General features: G+C 37.6%; 1 protein-coding gene across 2 annotated transcripts in view; it reads left to right on the top strand.

Moving 5' to 3' along the window:
- Window positions 1–18135, top strand: part of LOC115215840 (multidrug resistance-associated protein 5) — a 125120-nt gene that overhangs the window by 22053 nt on the left and 84932 nt on the right. For both annotated transcript variants that reach the window (XM_036505865.1, XM_029785170.2), the window contains exons 2-4: window positions 10773–10881; window positions 14621–14779; window positions 16025–16169. In XM_036505865.1, the coding sequence (XP_036361758.1) occupies window positions 10773–10881; window positions 14621–14779; window positions 16025–16169 (413 nt within the window). The remainder of the gene's footprint in view (window positions 1–10772; window positions 10882–14620; window positions 14780–16024; window positions 16170–18135) is intronic.

Raw genomic sequence — 18135 nt, 5'->3', positions numbered from 1 at the left:
AGTGGAGCATGATCGTTGCCAGAGTGGCTAACTGGCTTCCATGCCGGTGGCAAGTAAAAAGCACCATTCCAGTGTGATCGCTACAAGCATTGCCTTACTGTGCTGGTGACACGTGAAAAAACATTCGAGCGAGGTCGTTGTCAGAGTGGTCACTGGACTGGTTCCTGTTCCGGTGGCACATAAAAATCACCATTTGAGCGTGGCCATTGTCAATACCGCCCAACTGGCCCTTGTGCCAGTGGCACGTAAAAGCATCCACTACACTCTTGGAATGGTTGGTGTTAGGAAGGGCATCCAGCTGTAGAAACTCTGCCAGATCAGATTGGAGCCTGGTTCAGCCATCTGGTTCACCAGACCTCAGTCAAATCGTCCAACCCATGCCAGCATGGAAAGCAGATATTAAACGATGATGATGATGATGTATATATATATAAATATATATATATCTATATATACCATATACACACACACACACATATATATATATATATATGATGTATATATATGTACATGTATATACGATATATATCACACACACACACACATATATATATAAACTTACATATATACATACATTAAAACTATCATATATCTGATAAAAGTAAATTTAGTAGGGTCACATATGATTAACTTAAATTTATACTCACACACATGCACACACACACATACACACATGCACATAACTACATGTTCACACACACAAAAATACATGCACACATACACACACACAAATATGTGCACATACTACAGACACACATACTACACATACACACACACAAATATGTGCACATACTACACACACACACACACAAATACGTGCACATACTACACACACACACACAAACACACACACACACAAACACGCACACACACAAACACACACACACACACAAACACACACACACACATTCAACAATATTAACCATTCACCAGATGGTGAAATGTTAACATGAATTATTTCCTGTACAGTTCTTAATATTGTGGTAATGAAAACCTTTATACTTTATGTTCAACTAAAACACATGAAATCTTGTCCAAAAAATACCCTGGTTGATAACTACAGAGAATGATTTTCTGCCTGCTGAACATAGATAAAGAACAGAAAAACTAAAATATTTATACCTTTGTTCTACACCTAAATGGCCAACATCCCCACCAATAACACAACAGTTTACATAATTTCAATCACTTCTAATTTCATCCTCTAATAATCTCTGGAAAGCAACTCTCTTTTTAATTCTCTCAACCATACAAACCAACACCATTCTTTTACAGTTCTATATTTAAGAGAATTATTTACATTATTTACATTTGACGGATATTTGTCCTCATCTTGTTTGTTGTTAACACAACATTTTGGCTGATATACCCTCCAGCCTTCATCAGGTGTCTTGGGGAAATTTTGAACCTGGGTTCTCATTCCTGAGGTATTTTTTGATGGTATTATTATTATTATTATTATTGCCTTTGCACAGCTTCTATCACTGTAGATGTACTACGGTGTCAGCTGTTCACTACCAGTGAACTAAGTAACACCTCTTGTTTTTCGAGCACCTTCTGAAGTATTCAAGCTGTTCCAGGCAGTGTTGTTTTCTGCAAGTGCTCCACCCTTATTGCAGCCCCTATTTGTTCCATGTACTTCTCAAGATTTTTACTCACTTTCCCAGGGCTATGACAATTATTGATATCACTACCACCTTTTTCACTGGCCACAATAGCTTTATCGCCCAAGCTAACCTGTCATATCTATCGACTTTTCTTTCTTCTTTATCGCATACCTTGTAGTCAGCTGGGCATGCTGTATCTATGATCCAGCATAATTTGCTTTCTTTCTCAATTAAGACTATGTCTGGCTTATTATTATTCAGGTCACTGCCTGGAATTGAACTTGGAATCTTGGGGTTAGTGGCCTGCGCTCTTAACCACTATGCCCATGGGCATATGGTGTAGTGGTTAAGAGCATGGGCTACTAACCCTAAGATTCTGAGTTCGATTCCAGGTAGTGACCTGAATAATAATAATAATAATAATAATATTGAAAAATACCTTAGGAACGAGAACCCAGGTTCAAAATTTCCCCAAGATACCTGATGAAGGCTGGAGAGTATATCAGGTGAAATATTGTGTTAACAACAAATAAGATGAGGACAAATATCCATGAATAATGTAAATAATGTAAATAATATCATTCTTTTATTCATTTACTTGTTTCAGTTATTTAGTCGAACAAATCAACTCCAAGACTTATACTTTATAAGCCTCATACTTATTCTATCGGTCTCTTTTTGCCGAACCGCTAAGTTACAGGAATGTAGACACACCAACATTGGATGTCAAGCGATGGAGAGGGGACAAACACACACACACACACACATATATATACATTGGGCTTCTTTCAGTTTCCATCTACCAAATCCACTCACAAGGCTTTGGTTGACCTTAGGCTGTAGTAGAAGTCACCCGCCCATGGTTCCACGCTGTGGAACTGACCCTGGAACCATGTGGTTCGGAAGCAAGCTTCTTACCAAACAGCCACTCCTGTACCTATATATATATATATATATATATATATATATATATATTTTTTTTTTTTTTTTTTTTACTTGTTTCAGTCATTTGACTGCGGCCATGCTGGAGCACCGCCTTTAGTCGAGCAAATCGACCCCGGGACTTATTCTTTGTAAGCCCAGTACTTATTCTATCAGTCTCTTTTGCCGAACCGCTAAGTGACGGGGACGTAAACACACCAGCATCGGTTGTCAAGCGATATTGGAGGGACAAACACAGACACACAAACACATACACACACACATATACATATATATACATATATACGACAGGCTTCTTTCAGTTTCTGTCTACCAAATCCACTCACAAGGCATTGGTCGGCCCGGGGCTGTAGCAGAAGACACTTGCCCAAGATGCCACGCAGTGGGACTGAACCCGGAACCATGTGGTTGGTTAGCAAGCTACTTACCACATAGCCAATATATATATATATATATATATATAACCTGTAAAGGTATATGCCTGGCATTTATCATGTCTTCGTCTGCATGTAGAAGAACAAGATAACATGTTTGATGGAATCCAAACATGAAAAGAGATAAAAAGCATCAGTGCAAAGAATTCAGAAAGCTATTTAATACATGAACTCATGTATTCATATGAATGAGAAGACACACATTTTGCCCCTACTTGACTATAAATTTACTCCCTTATTTAATATGTTCTAAAGCTGCTCCGCCTCCCCCACCTCCCAACAACATTACCCGCTTTATGCTTTTATATTTTGTTTTTAGTATAATTTTTAACCTCTTGAAATGGCGCAGTACAATTCTTTATGTTGGCAAACATATCTATGATTAATTAACAAAAATAAGGAAAAAAATTATATAAATTTTTGATGGAGAGTAATTACAGGAAATATTTTCGAGAAAGAGACCCAGGAAGATTAATTGCTGACATTTAAGCATAATCACCTTTTATTTCGTCTGTTATTTTGTTTTTTCTTTTCTGTTTGTTTTTTTTTCTAATATTTCTTCTATAATTTCTCATCTCATTAAATAAGTACCATTTCTCTTTCTTTCTTGCACTTTCTCTCTCTCTCTCTCTCTCTCTTTCTATATATATATATATATATATGATATATGATATAAGTTATATGATGTATAAAAACATGTAATATACAAATAAATATCTGTAAATATAAAACCATCCGAATTTCTGAGTACCTCATTTCTTCTAATATAAAATATCTGTACATCATCTCCAACCTTCTAACATATATATATATATATATATATATATATATATATATATATATATATATATATATAGCAAAACTGTCTGATGAACGGCAACGAGAAACTCAGAGTAACAGATTTTGTTGAATTTTCTGCTGCTTAAAATAAAGCATATTACTCTACCACTGGTATTTGAGTACTCTTTTTTCCACCTTGTTTCACATTTATGTGTTTACTCCGGTATATATATATATATATATATATATATATATATATATATATAATATATATATATATATACATACATACATACATACACACACACGTACACACACACACACACACACACACACACACACATACACATACATATATACATATGCACATGTGTGTGTATATATATATATATGCTTGGCAAATGAAAGAGAGAGATCAGGTATGAGAAGAGAAAGAGGTGTGCTGCTGCAAAGGAAATACATGGTTACCCAACCTGAGGGAAGAGCAGGAGAAGGAGAGAGAGAGAGTGGGAGACAGCAGGATAGAGATGGTGGCAAAATGCTGGACATATATGCAAGGGATGGGGATCAGAATATAAATGGGATGGTTGAGTTTTCATGTCCTTAATTGCCTTATCTATGATGCTGCTATCAACCCTGATGGCTGGTCTCTCAATTGGTTCAATATTTGGTAGACTCTCCTCCTCATATTCCTTTTCCACATTTAGTAACCTTTCATAGTGACACTTCCATGCATCTTTCTTCTCTGAGTCACTAAGTGCAAGCATACCATTATCCATTCACAGATATTTCTCACCCACCACATCTCTATTTTCTCAGATACACTGCTTTGCAATCCTGAACACCTCACGCCTCTGATCCTCATGTTGTAGAACATTTGAAAATCTCTTAGCTTCAGCTATTCTTTTTGCTATGTAAACCTGACACCTAGCTGCCCTTTTGGCTACCTGATATATATATATTGTAAGATATAAGTTAGAGGTAATGTAACCTTCTAAGGGATAGATGTATCCATAGGCACTCCTGGTATATTACCTCACTCTGTATGATCCTGTTATAAGGTATATGGTAGTAGGTAATTTAAAGGTAAAACTGTGGTTTAATATACATAGAGATGATAACTGAGTAGACTTATCAATAACAAACCTAAAATGACTACTGGAAACAGTTGTAAGTCAAATTTACTGCAATAAAGAAAAATATGTCATGATCCTTATTTATGCCTTGTCTTGTATATCAGTATGTGTAAAAACCAGGATAACTGGAACACAACCATGGATTTACAATATAGAATGGTGATGAACCATAACCTTGGACCCTGCCATTAGAATTCAAGGAGTTTTATACTAATCTAAATGATATTGTTAGTCTGGTGTACTAACAGAGAGCTTATAAAGGATTTTGCCTGGATTGATAATCCCTCACTAATAAATCTGTTTATCATCATTATCATCATCATCACCATCATCACGATTTAACATCTGTTGTCCATGCTGCCATGGGTTGGACAGTTTGACCAGAGTTGGTAACCTGGGAGGCTGCACCAGACTCCAGTCTGATTTGGCATGATTTCTACGGCTGGATGTCCTCCCGAACACCAACCACTCCAAGAGTGTAATGGGTGCTTTTTATGGGCCACCGGCACAGGTGCCAGTTGTGTGACACCAGTATCTGCAACAATTACGATTTCACAGGTGCCATATGGTTCTACTTGGCTTAATGAGTCTTCTCAAGCACAGCATATCACCAAAGGTCTTGGTCACTAGTTATCACCTTTGTGAGGCCCAACATTTGAAGATCATGCTTCACCACCTCATCCCATGTCTTCCTGGGCCTACCTCTTCCACAGGTTTCCTTCACCGTTAGAGATTGGTATTTCTTTACACAGCTGTCCTCGTCCATACACATCACATGACCGTACCAGCACATTCATCTCTCTTGCATACCACATCAGATGCCTCTTATGTCCAACTTTTCTCTCAAGATGCTTACACTCTGTCATACATGCATACTGGCTTCATTTCTTTCAAGCCAACACATGTCCTCTGTGGTCACAGCTCATGTTTCACTGCCATGGAGCATGGCTGTTCCCATACAGGCATCATACAGTCTGCTTATCATTCTGAGGGAGAAGCACTTATGTACACACACACATACACATACACACACACACACGCACACACATTCACACACATTCACACGAATATATTTTCAATTAAGCTAATTATTTTAACCGAGTTTAAGAATGACAACAGACATTTCATTATGAGGATACTCTAATCAATCTATCTATCTATCTATCTATCTATCTATCTATCTATCTATTCTCTCTCTCTCTCTTTATCTATCTATCTATCTATTCTCTCTCTCTCTTTATCTATCTATCTATCTATCTATCTATCTATCTATCTATCTATTCTCTCTCTCTCTCTTTATCTATCTATCTATCTATTCTCTCTCTCTCTTTATCTATCTATCTATCTATCTATCTATCTATGCCTACATACATACTCTACATCAATATATATGATGCAAATAATGATAATTTATGTGCTGGCGTGGTTGTATGGTTAAGAAGTTCACTTTGCAACCAAATATGTGTATAACACATACAGATACATACAGATACATACAGATGCATACTCACACAGCCTTACTTACATACACACACTACCTCATTCACATTTCCAGAAAGCTCAGGAACTGTCTTGACTTTAAACAAAAGACCCTTGTCACTTTATAAGTATCTAGTTTAAATGCTGTATAGTAAAAAACAAGCTTATACAATTTCCAAAGAAAACAAACAACTACACACACACACACATGAGAGTCTGTTAAGTCTGTACAATTCATATGTGGTTTACAAAATAACCCAACATTTTGACAGATAAAATAACAAAATGACAGATAACAGATGACTGAATGCCTTATTCATGGCCTGCTTTAATGGAAGTGCAGAGAGAGAGAGAGAGAGAGAGAGAGAGAGAGAGAGAGAAGAGATAGATATATATAGAGAGAGATAGTAATAAATAGACAGACAGACAGACAGATAGGTAGATAAACAAATTGGTTGTGAGAATTTACAAAAACACAAAAGACAAAGATGGGTGTGTAAACTTGGAAAGTGAGAAAGTCTTTTATGTTTCGAGCCTATGCTCTTTGACAGAAATAAACAGGGAGGGAAAATAGAAAAAGGTTTAGTGGCTAGCGATCTATCATGGCGAAATGGTAGATAGATAATTAGATTGCTATATACACAGGTGTATATGTAATATATTTGTGTACTAGCAGAAGTACCCAGCATTATTTGGCTCTTAAATACTCTTGATAGGTTCTACCATATTTTTCATTGTACATCTCTTTGAATATTTTTTGCATTAAGTTGCAAACATTGACACTGAGGAAGAAGTGATTTTTCCCAAGTGGCATTTATTAGTTGCAAAGGAGTGTGAGTGGAAGGTTGACCTAGACCTAGCCCTCTGCAAAAAGGTGAAGCTGTTGGAGGGGGAGGACTGTCTATGTTTTCCAGTTTTCTGTAGAACCCGGATGCACAGGGACAAAGAAGAAATACTTTCCAGAAACGATGTAACATAGCAGTTCTTTTGCAACAAAAAGCAAAAAAAAAAAAAAAGATCAGGTGTTTCTTGAAACAGCTTTCTTAGGTGTAACTCTGCAAAAATGTGCAAAGGTGATGTTTCACAGTATTTCGTAGATCTGTCGCAAGTTAGATAAAGAATATTAACCAAAAATAGTTTTAAACCATTGTTAAGTCATCTGTACTGTTCATATGAGATTTGGACGAATTTAGTCAAAAATGAGGGATTTAACGGCAAAAAACCAGTTTTCTACTCAGTTTTTCTCAATTGTTGATCATATGTGGATGAATTCTGTGCAAATTGTAGTTTCTTAACATTATCCTTTGGATGAGTAAATAGTGTGTAAAGTTTGAGTGCAATCCACCAAAGCAGTGAGAAGTTTTTGAAGATTTAAAGAGGAAAAAAATTTATAAAATCGATTTTTTCACAGTTTTCCATGGTTTTTGTCACACAGGGCTGCCTTTGGACATAGAATGGATACTTGATAGGACCACCATTACAAGGTGGTTTTTTAGCTGTAAAACCAAGGAAATCGGACTTTCCGTGTAACTTTGCAAAATTGCGAAAAATTGATTTTTCAAAGGTTTTTGCAATTTTCTTGGGAATCAGAGGTCCCAAGGCAGTGCCAAAATATTTGTCTGAAATGTCACAACATGACGGTCCTTTTGACACCAAAATTATAAAAATCGGATGTTCTTGTAAAAACATTTCTAATGTGCAACTTTTGCCTCTTTTTGCAAAAAGTGGAGGTGTGTCCCTTCAGTTTTATCGATTTTTCTCCTAGAAGGGGGTACCTCTAGGCATCGGTTATGCAGCAGTGACCTGCCTGGGTAAATTTGCCATTTAACCCTTTTGTTACTAACCCGGCCAAAACTGGCTCTGGCTCTGTGGTAAAATGTCTTGTTTTCATAAGTTTTGAATTAAAATATTCCACCAAGCCTTAGTCACAATTTACGTTCCTAACACTAGCTTGATAATAACTAAGTTACTTTACTAAATTCTTTGTTATATTTAAAATAATTAAAAGAAACACAGAGCATCTCAAAATAAATACAGTAACCAAAGGGTTAATAAAACAAATGTCATCAAAATTGGATGAAAAATGTGGAAATGCATAAAAAGCATACACATACACACACACACACGTTTTGAATTTTACAGATATAGAAGATGTAAGGCAATGAGCTGACAGAAAGATTACCACACTGGGCGAAATGCTTAGCGTATTTCATCTGTCTTTATGTCCTGAGTTCAAATTCCACTGAGGTTAACTTTGCCTTTCATCCTTTCGGGGTTAATAAATTAAGTACCAGTTGTGTACTGGGGGGCCAGCTCCCTCCCCCAAAATTTTGGACCTTGTGCCTAGAGTAGAAAAGAATATATTTGTGTATGTGTGTATTATGTGTGTGTGTGTGCGTTTGTGTGTGTGTATTATATGTGTGTATGAAAAATTTAAGCTGTGTGAGGAAATTTTTCTTTATAATTACGCTTCCATTATTCCCTAAAAATGACTCATTTTGCCTCTTTGCCAGCTACTCTGTGAATGTTCCTCTTCCGGTTTCTATTAAACAATTGAAAGCCATATCTCTTTAATAACTGTAGGTTGCATGGAATCTTACCGCTCTAAGCAAATCAATCATTGATCAGTTTTGTAAATCAGCTGCTGTTTATGTCAGTCAATTATGCCACTAGTTTTTGGTACCTATTTACAGCTAAATAGATTGGGTTATAGAAAGCTGAGTCTCTTGATCATTGACATAGTATAGGGAAGTACACCACATGGTGGTACCTACTAACAGCTAGGTGGGCTGAGCAATTAATTCTTATTGACTTTATTCTTGACACAATATTGTGATTTCCTTGTGTGTGAGTGAGAAGACGCATTCTTTTACTTGTTTCAGTCATTTGACTGTGGCCATATTGGAGCACCTTCTTTAGTCAAACAAATTGATTCCAGAACTTATTCTTTGTAAGCCTAGTACTTTTTTATCAGTCTCTTTTGCTGAACTGCTATGTTATGGGTATGCAAACATACTAACATCAGATGTCAAGTGATGGTAGGGGGACAAACACAGACACACAAACATATACATACATATATATGTGTGTGTGTGTGTGTGTGTGTATATGATGGGGTTCTTCCAGTTTCTATCTACCAAATCCACTTACAAGGCCTTGTTCGACTGGAGCCTATAGTAGAAGACACTTGCCAAAGGTGCCGTGCAGTTAGACTGAACCTGGAACCTTGTGGTTGGGAAGCAAGCTTCTTATCACAGAGCCACTCCTGTACCTATATATATTAATTTTAGAAGTCAGTGATTTCTTGATTGATAAGTAAGGAATTTGTGTTGTGTTTAGGACAAAACACACAAACCATGAAAATGCACCACACAGTAGCCAGACTCATCAACAGAATGATGCTTAACAGACTACAGCCAAGCAATTGATAAACATCTACGACAAAATCAGAATGGGTTCCAACCTGGTAGATCCACAGCAACACATATTCTGACTCTGAGAAGGTTAATTGAAGAGGTCAAAGCACACAATAGCAGAACCATCATCCTGTATGTTGATTTCAAGAAGGCTTTTGATTCTAATCACAGAGGCAAGATGCTCAAAATTCTTAGAGCATATCATAGACATCCAAATCTTCTCAATGCAATAACAAAGCTTTCTGAAGATACAAAAGCAAGAATTATAACACCTGAAGGAGAGACAGGTTTCTTTGAAATAACAGCAGGAATGCTTTAACCCTTTCATTACTGTATTCATTTTGAGATGCTCTGTTTCTTTCAATTAATTTTAAATATAATAAAAAAGTTAGTAAAATAACTTAGTTATCATTAAGTTAGTGTTAGGAACATAAATTGTAACTAAGGTTTGGTGAAAGATTTTAATACAGAACTTTTGAAAACAAGACATTTGTACTCAGAACCAGAGCCAGTTTCAGCCAGGTTGGTATCAAAAGAGTTAAGAATTGTTTCTCTATTATATATTTTAAGAATTATTTCTCTATTATGTGTGTTAACCCTTTTGTTACCATATTTCTGTTGAGATGCTCTGTGTTTGTTTCAATTAATTTTAAATATAACAAAGAATTTAGTAAAATAACTTAGATATTATTCAGCTAGTGTTAGGAACATAAATTGTGACTAATGTCTGGTGGAAGATTTTAATTCAAAACTTTTGAAAACAAGACATTTGTAATACAGAACCAGAGCCGGTTTCAACCATGTTGGTTATGAAAGAGTTAAACTATGTTTGCAACTGAGCTACAACTTGTCAATTTATTGGATCTTCCATTCTCTAAGTCTGAATATTTTGTGTGAACAGCAACACTACCATCCATACAAGCACACCTTACAATCTTTCACTTTTTCTTTTCTTTTCTTTTTTTGTCTTTCGTTCAGCTGGAGTTTCTTCATTCAGTATGGATTCTGAGAAAACTCCTGATTCTTCAAAGCATGAAAAAAAGAACAATTTTCTTAAAATACTTCTTCCTATCCGTTGTGAAAAACCGTAAGTTTTTGGAATTGTCTTTCCTTCTTCATTTCTTTTTTTTACTGTTTTGTATTAGTTTTCTATTCTGCCCTTATTAGTTGGGTTTACCTGGATGACTTCCATAAAGCTTGCCACTCACCTACATGCAAGGTGGCATCAAAAAGTCCCCAGACTAGTTATGTTTAACAAATAAAACAACTTATTTACCTAAGTTTTAGCATAATCTTCTTCGAAATTGTTACCTTGCACAGCAATGCACCAGTCGCAGTGTTCCTGCCACTTCTGGAATCTGGCCTGGGAGTCATTTTCTGTAATCCAGTCAAGGACCTTCTGCAATTTGCCCTGGATCTCCACAACAGTGTTAAGACCTTTTGAGCTGCATTGTCATCTTGGAGAAGAGATAGAAGTCTGCAGGAGCGAAATCTGGTGAATAATGCAAGTGTGGAAGTGACACCATGTTGTTTTTGGCAAGGAACTCTTGAGAGAGGAGAGCTTAGTGACAGGGAGAATTGTCATCTTGATGCTCCACAAATCCAGATATTTTCACCAAATGTCCTCATTCAAATACTTTAGAACATTGCAGTAAAATTCTCGATTAATTGTCTGGCCCTGGAGGATGAATTCTCAATGCGCAATGCCATGAATGTTGAAGAAAACGATGAACATGCTCTTGATTGAGCTGTGGCTTTGTCGTGTGCCTCTTGAAACATTGTGTACAACCCATTGCCTCATCACTGTAAGCTTTGTGAAGCATGCTCAATGTCTCTGGAGTAGGATTCCTGAGTTCAACACAAAATTTTGTGTTGGTTCTTTGTTCCTGTCTATGACAAAATCACAGACTACAGTAGACACGCGATCACAAAAACACAAATTTCACAACTTGTGAAGTAAAGACAGCAATGTCACTCAACACACTGCCTCATGAAGGTCACTCTTAGCTCTCACTGCAGACACAACCGTGTGCTGCCATCTGTTGGCATGCTTTAGAACTAGTCCGGGAACTTTTTGATACCACCTTCTATATGCATACATTTACCCAAGGGAAGTAAAAGTGAACCTGAAATCATTTGGTTGGGAAGCAAACATCTTCACTCCACAGCCATGACTGTGCCTACAATACTTAGAGTCAACATCAATCTGCATCAACTTCACCAGTCTGGGATCAGAGAGTAATAGCCTAAACATATTTTTTAAATTATAAATATATCACTGACATATTTAGTCAATAGGAAACTTTGTATATATTAGCTTTAATAAAAATTTCCTAATATTTACTAATGTGACCCACACTCTCATGTTCCACTTGATTCTATAGAAAATGAAAATAACTACTCAGATACTATTTCTCTAATACTTCCAGAATAGTAAAATGGTTAACATATTTCATGCCTGATCTTTAACCCATTGGAACTATTCATATATGTTGGTAGATGTTGTATGGAATTTCTGTCAATGTAGGTTCACTTCCTAAACAGAGTAATTATCTCAATGCTATTTATAAACTAATCCATCAGTTTATCATTATGAGATTGTTCTCAGTGGAAATACATTTTCTCTTTATCAATTTTTAACTTGTTTTTCTCAATCTTTAGGGTTCAGTAAATGCATATTGTTTTGCTGTTGTTGTTGTTGTTGCGTCTGATGTTGTTTTTATTGTTGCTGTTATTGTTGTCATCATTATCATTGCCATCATTATTGTCCCAGTTCAAACTCATGCTATAGATATAGGAAGTAGCCGAAAGGATCAAACAATAATTTACTTCTGCTATGTTTATATTTTTTTTTTATTATTTAGTTATGTTTTTTCTTTGCTATATCTAAAAGCAGGGTTCATGACCTTAACATTTCCAGCCCAACCCTTAAACCTTAATGACTCTGATGTCATTAACATTCTACTTAAGTACTTATTAAGGATATCCTTATAGCTTGACTTGAACTAGCTAGTTCTACAACAACCACCTAGAAATAGCTGTCAAATCACCCTCAAATCTCAGCTTACCGCCTTAACCCTTTTGTTACCAACCCGGCTGAAACCACCTCTGGTTCCGTAGTATAAATGTCTTGTTTTCATAAGTTTTGAATTAAAATCTTCCACCAAACCTTAGTCACAATTTATGTTCCTAACACTAGATTAATGATAACTGTTATTTTATTAAATTCTTTGTTATATTTAAAGTAATTGAAAGAAACAGAGCATCTCAGCAGAAATGCGGTAACAAAAGGGTTAAACTGCTTCAAAGTAAAGAGGGTAGAATGTGTAGGGTGAGAATTCTTGAAGGCCAACATGTTAGGGAAGAAAAACTAGACTTGGGGGCTATATGAGTGTCTGGAATGGTTGTGGTGGTTATGATATGGGTGACGAAAAGATGAAAGATGTGTTTGTTGAGAATATCTGAGAGGGGTTGGTGCATGAAACTAGCCAGGTTCTAAGAGAGGAGACCATTATAGTAAAGGTAGAAAGGTTAAAGAAAGAAGACATGTCTGTAGATCAGGGATGGGAGCATATCTTTGGGCGGAGGGGGAGTGGTAATTTCAATCAATTCAGTGGTCTTACTATGGATGTGGTCTAGGATGTTTGTGTGTGTGAACAGGTGTATGTGTGGATGTGTGTGTGTGCATGTGTATATCATTCTAGACATAGCAGCAGTTCTCTTTTGCGTATTTCACTTGAATCTTGTTCAGTCTTAGCAGTTGAGGAAGAATTTTCCAGTCCTGAAGAGGGAGGTCAGTCTGAGATGCAGTCTTTGCTATGTTGAAGGTGTACATAGAACCATAAGAGTAATCCAATGATGGTGAGGTGTACTATCTATAGCAGCCTTGAAGGTTCCAGTTGTGGCTCATTCATATTTAGATGAAGAAGTGTGATTTTGTTATCTTGATGTTTGTAGTTTGATTGTGCTGTTGAAGAAGACAAGATTGGCATGATCCCAATGGAAAATGTCTTTGAGGTCTCTGTTCATGGAATCAATGCAACTTTGGTGTGTCAAGGCTGCTTGTGGAAGATTTGGGAGGAATAAAGGGTGGTATTATCTGTGTATTGTTAGAGGTGATGGTGAGTAGCTCTCTCCAGGATGAATTTCATTGTTCACTCATTATTCTAGATGTGGCTATCCTAAGATTTATGATTAAACATAGGACGGTTGGAAGTTTGTCCAAGGAGAGCTGATTATATCATCAGAGTGGAGAAAATTTATGTTCCAAATACCATCTTAATAATGATGTGGTTATTTTACTAAATTGTTAATTATCTTTGAAATTAATTGAAACAATGGCAGTGTATGTCAAAATAAGTTTAGCAACACCAAAAGGGTTAAATGATATGTATAGCATCTCGTGATCTTGTCAGGCTCAACATCTACATCGTTTTATGTTTGATCTCTCCAGTACCATGGGCAAATGCTTTCTACCACAGTCTTGGTCAATCCAAAGTCTTGTGGGGGCTCTCTTCCTTCCATCAGTGTTGGAAGCCCTAAGAAATGGTTATAAGTGTTGTACTTGCTCCTCTGAGTAAATCATAAAAAAAATTACAAAAACAAAAAAAAACAACAACATATTGCACATGAAGGGATTTGAACTCAGCATTGCATGATAATGAAATACATGTCAATGTTCTGTTTTCATTGATGTTTTTTCACATGTCCTTCACATTTTATCTGCTTATTGTTGTCTCTTATCTGCCTGCCTGTCTTTCTGTCTGTCTGTCTGTCTCTCTATTTACTTTTCCACATTATAATACCTCTACCTTATATTTTACCAGGCAAAACAACAGGATTCCATTCTATGATGTTGGCTTTTTCTCTTTCATCTCACTTTCTTGGATGACTAAAAAAATCTTTGAAGTTTACAAAAAAGGTGGTGAAAATGTCGATTGGTGGCAATGTTCAGAACCAGAATCTACCCAGTATAATGTGGAGAGGTATGTTATTCCAATTATTATTCCAAGACACTCTTATAAGCACTAAAGGCAGTGATCTGGTAGAATCGTCAGTGCACCAGACAAAATGCCAAACAGCATTTCTTCCAACTCTTTATGTTCTCAGTTCAAATACTGCCAAGGTCAGTTTTGCTTTCCATCCATCTGGGTCAATGATTATATATATTCTATAAAATGCAGCACATAGAAGTTATATAGAGCCAGCCTTTCTACTGATACAACTACAATCGTTAGAAAGAATGAGATAAATGTTGCACATTGGTGATGATGCAACATAAAAAGCACCCAGTGCACTTCCTCTGTGGAGTGGTTGGCATTAGGAAGAAACCAAGCCAAAACGAATTATGGAACCTGGAGTGGCCTCTGACCTTGCCAGTTCCTGTTAAGTCTTCCAACCCATGCCAGCATGGAAAATGGGCATCAAATGTTGATGATAGTGATGATGATATTTAGTCTGTATTTTCTTTGTCTAGCCAGAACATTTGAGATAAATTCAACAAGGCACAACAAAACTACTCTGTGATTCCAGGATGGGGGATGGGTTTTCTCAAAAGTCAAGGGTACAGGGCTTTTTTTTTCAGGGAGTGGCTTTAAATCCTGGCTGATGGCACTTACATCTACTGGATTTATTTATCTTTCTGAAAAGTGAAGAAATGAATTAGCTTAGCATAATATATATTTTTTCTAATGTTGTCTACATACACACACACCACTGACTTGCATGCTGACACATACATAAACACATGCATACATAGACACACACAAGCCACTCAGCATGTAATCAGTTTCCTATATGCAGTGATATCCATGCCTGTGGCCATTTGCAAGTGCACATACATATGTTTGCATCCATTATGTATCATACATAAATACATACAGACATCATGTATATATGTATGCAGGCCAACCTACATACATACGTATATATATGTCAGTTTATACATACATACGTACGTATATATAAGTCTATCCTGTCTGATGTTGTCTAAATTCCAATGAATAATTCCTACTTCTAGACTAGAAACCAGATCTTTCTCCATTGGTAGGAAATTTGAAAAATAACACAAGAAAAACAAACATCCAGACACACACACACACAGACACCCCCCACCCATACACACACACAAACACACACGCACACGCGCGCACACACACATCCTCCACTTCAGCAACATCTCATCTATAAATATTAGTTTTGATTATTCTTTCTTTGTTACTATTTATCAGGATTGAAGAAATGTGGAACAAGGAATATAAGGAGAGAGGAGACAAAGCTTCATTGGTTCGTGTTGTCAGACAGTATAACTGCAACAAATTAATTCTAGGAACGGTGCTGTTTATCATCAGTTTGGTATTCAAGATGCTCACTCCAGTACGTATAAAGAGATTTTGGATTATTTCTTATGGACATGTTTTTATTTTACGTAGGAATGTGTTGTGTGTGATGATGGAGTGGAATGAAACAGAGATAGAGAGGGAGAGACACACACATTTATATATATATGTGTGTGTGTGTGTGTGTGGTTGTTGCCAGTGTTATGTTAATGGCACCCATTTGTGAATCAGTCATGATCATGGCTGGTGTCAAGTAAATGGCCCCTGTTTACTTTATGTGCTGCTGGCATGTAAAAGTACCAATTACACTCTTGGAGTGATTGGCATTAGGAAGCACATTCAGCATTAGAAACTATGCCAAAACAGACTGGAACCTGGTGCGGTTCTCTGGCTCATCAGCTCCAGTCAAACTGTCTAATCCATGCCAGCTTGGAGAGCGGATGTTAAATGATGATGACAGTGATTATGATGATGTATATACATAAACTGGGAAGATAGTTTTTGTATGTGGCAGATGTTTGGGAGCGATAAACACTGAAAATGCACAGAGAACAACTTCCACCACATTCCAGGGAGAAAAACTAGAAGTAGTTGATAGCTTCCGTCACCTAGATGACCAAGTCAGTACTGGGGGTTGGTGCACTGAAAGTGTAGCTGCTAGAATAAGAATAGCCTGGGCAAAGTTCCGAGAGCTCTTACCTCTGCTGGTGACAAAGGGCCTCTTGCTCAGAGTAAAAGGTAGACTGTATGACACTTGTGTACGAACAGCCATGCTACACAGCAGTGAAACATGGGCTGTGACTGCTGAGGACATGCGTAAGCTTGCAAGGAATGAAGCCAGTATGATCCGATGGATGTGTAATGTCAGTGTGCATACTCGACAGAGTGTAAGTACCTTGAGAGAAAAGTTGGACCTAAGAAGCATCAGATGTGGTGTGCAAGAGAGAAGACTGCACTGGTATGATCATGTGGCAAGAATGGATGAGGATAGCTGCGTAAAAAAGTTCCACACTCTAGCAGTGAGGGAACCTGTGGAAGAGGTAGACCCAGGAAGACCTGGGATGAAGTGGTGAAACACGACCTTCGAACATTAGGCCTCACCAAGGAAATGACTAGCGACCGAGACTTTTGGAAATATGCTGGCTTGAGAAGACCCGGCAAGCCAAATGAGACCATAACCTGTGGCCTATGCCATGAGCGTAGCTAGCCCGCTTATGCGTACCTTTTCCTTCTTTGGTCACTAAACTTTGCTTGCAAAGACCTGTTGAGGCAAGTGAAATCAAAATCAAAAACCAATTCAATGACTGGCATCCGTGCTAGCAGGGTGCAAAAAGCACCATACAAGTGTGATCGTTGACAGAACGGCTATTCGAGTATGATCGTTACCAGCGTTGCCTTACTGGCATTTATTCCTGTGCTAGTAGGGTGCCAAGAGCACCATCCAAGCATGATCGTTGCTAGAGTAGCCAACTGGCTTCCGTACCTATGGCACGTAAAAGGGCACCATTTGAGTGTGATCGTTATCAACGTTACTTCACTGGCACCTGTGCCGGTGGCACGTGTAAAAAGATTCGAGTGAGGTCATTGCCAGTACCGCCTGACCGGCCCCAGGGCCGGTGGCACATAAAAAGCACCCACTACACTCTTGGAGTGGTTGGCATTAGGAAGGGCATCCAGCTGTAGAAACTCCGCCAGATCAAGATTGGAGTCTGGTGCAGCCATCTGGTTTGCCAGCCCTCAGTCAAAATCGTCCAACCCATGCTAGCAAGGAAAGCGGACATTAAACGATGATGATGATGATGATGTGTATGTGGTATGTAAAAAGCACCATCCGATTGTGATGGATGCCAGCCCCCTTTGGTCCCTGTGCTGGTGGCATGTGAAAAAGCACCCACTACACTCTTGGAGTGGTTGGCGTTAGAAAGGGCATCCAGCTGTAGAAACACAGCCAGATCAGACTAGAATCTGGTGCAGCCTCCTGGCTTCCGAGACCCCAGTATGGA

The sequence above is a fragment of the Octopus sinensis genome, linkage group LG9 (genome assembly GCF_006345805.1).
Source record: "Octopus sinensis linkage group LG9, ASM634580v1, whole genome shotgun sequence".
Taxonomy (NCBI): domain Eukaryota; kingdom Metazoa; phylum Mollusca; class Cephalopoda; order Octopoda; family Octopodidae; genus Octopus; species Octopus sinensis.
Note: the sequence above shows the minus strand (reverse complement) of the source record. Positions and strands in the feature narration are given on the sequence as shown.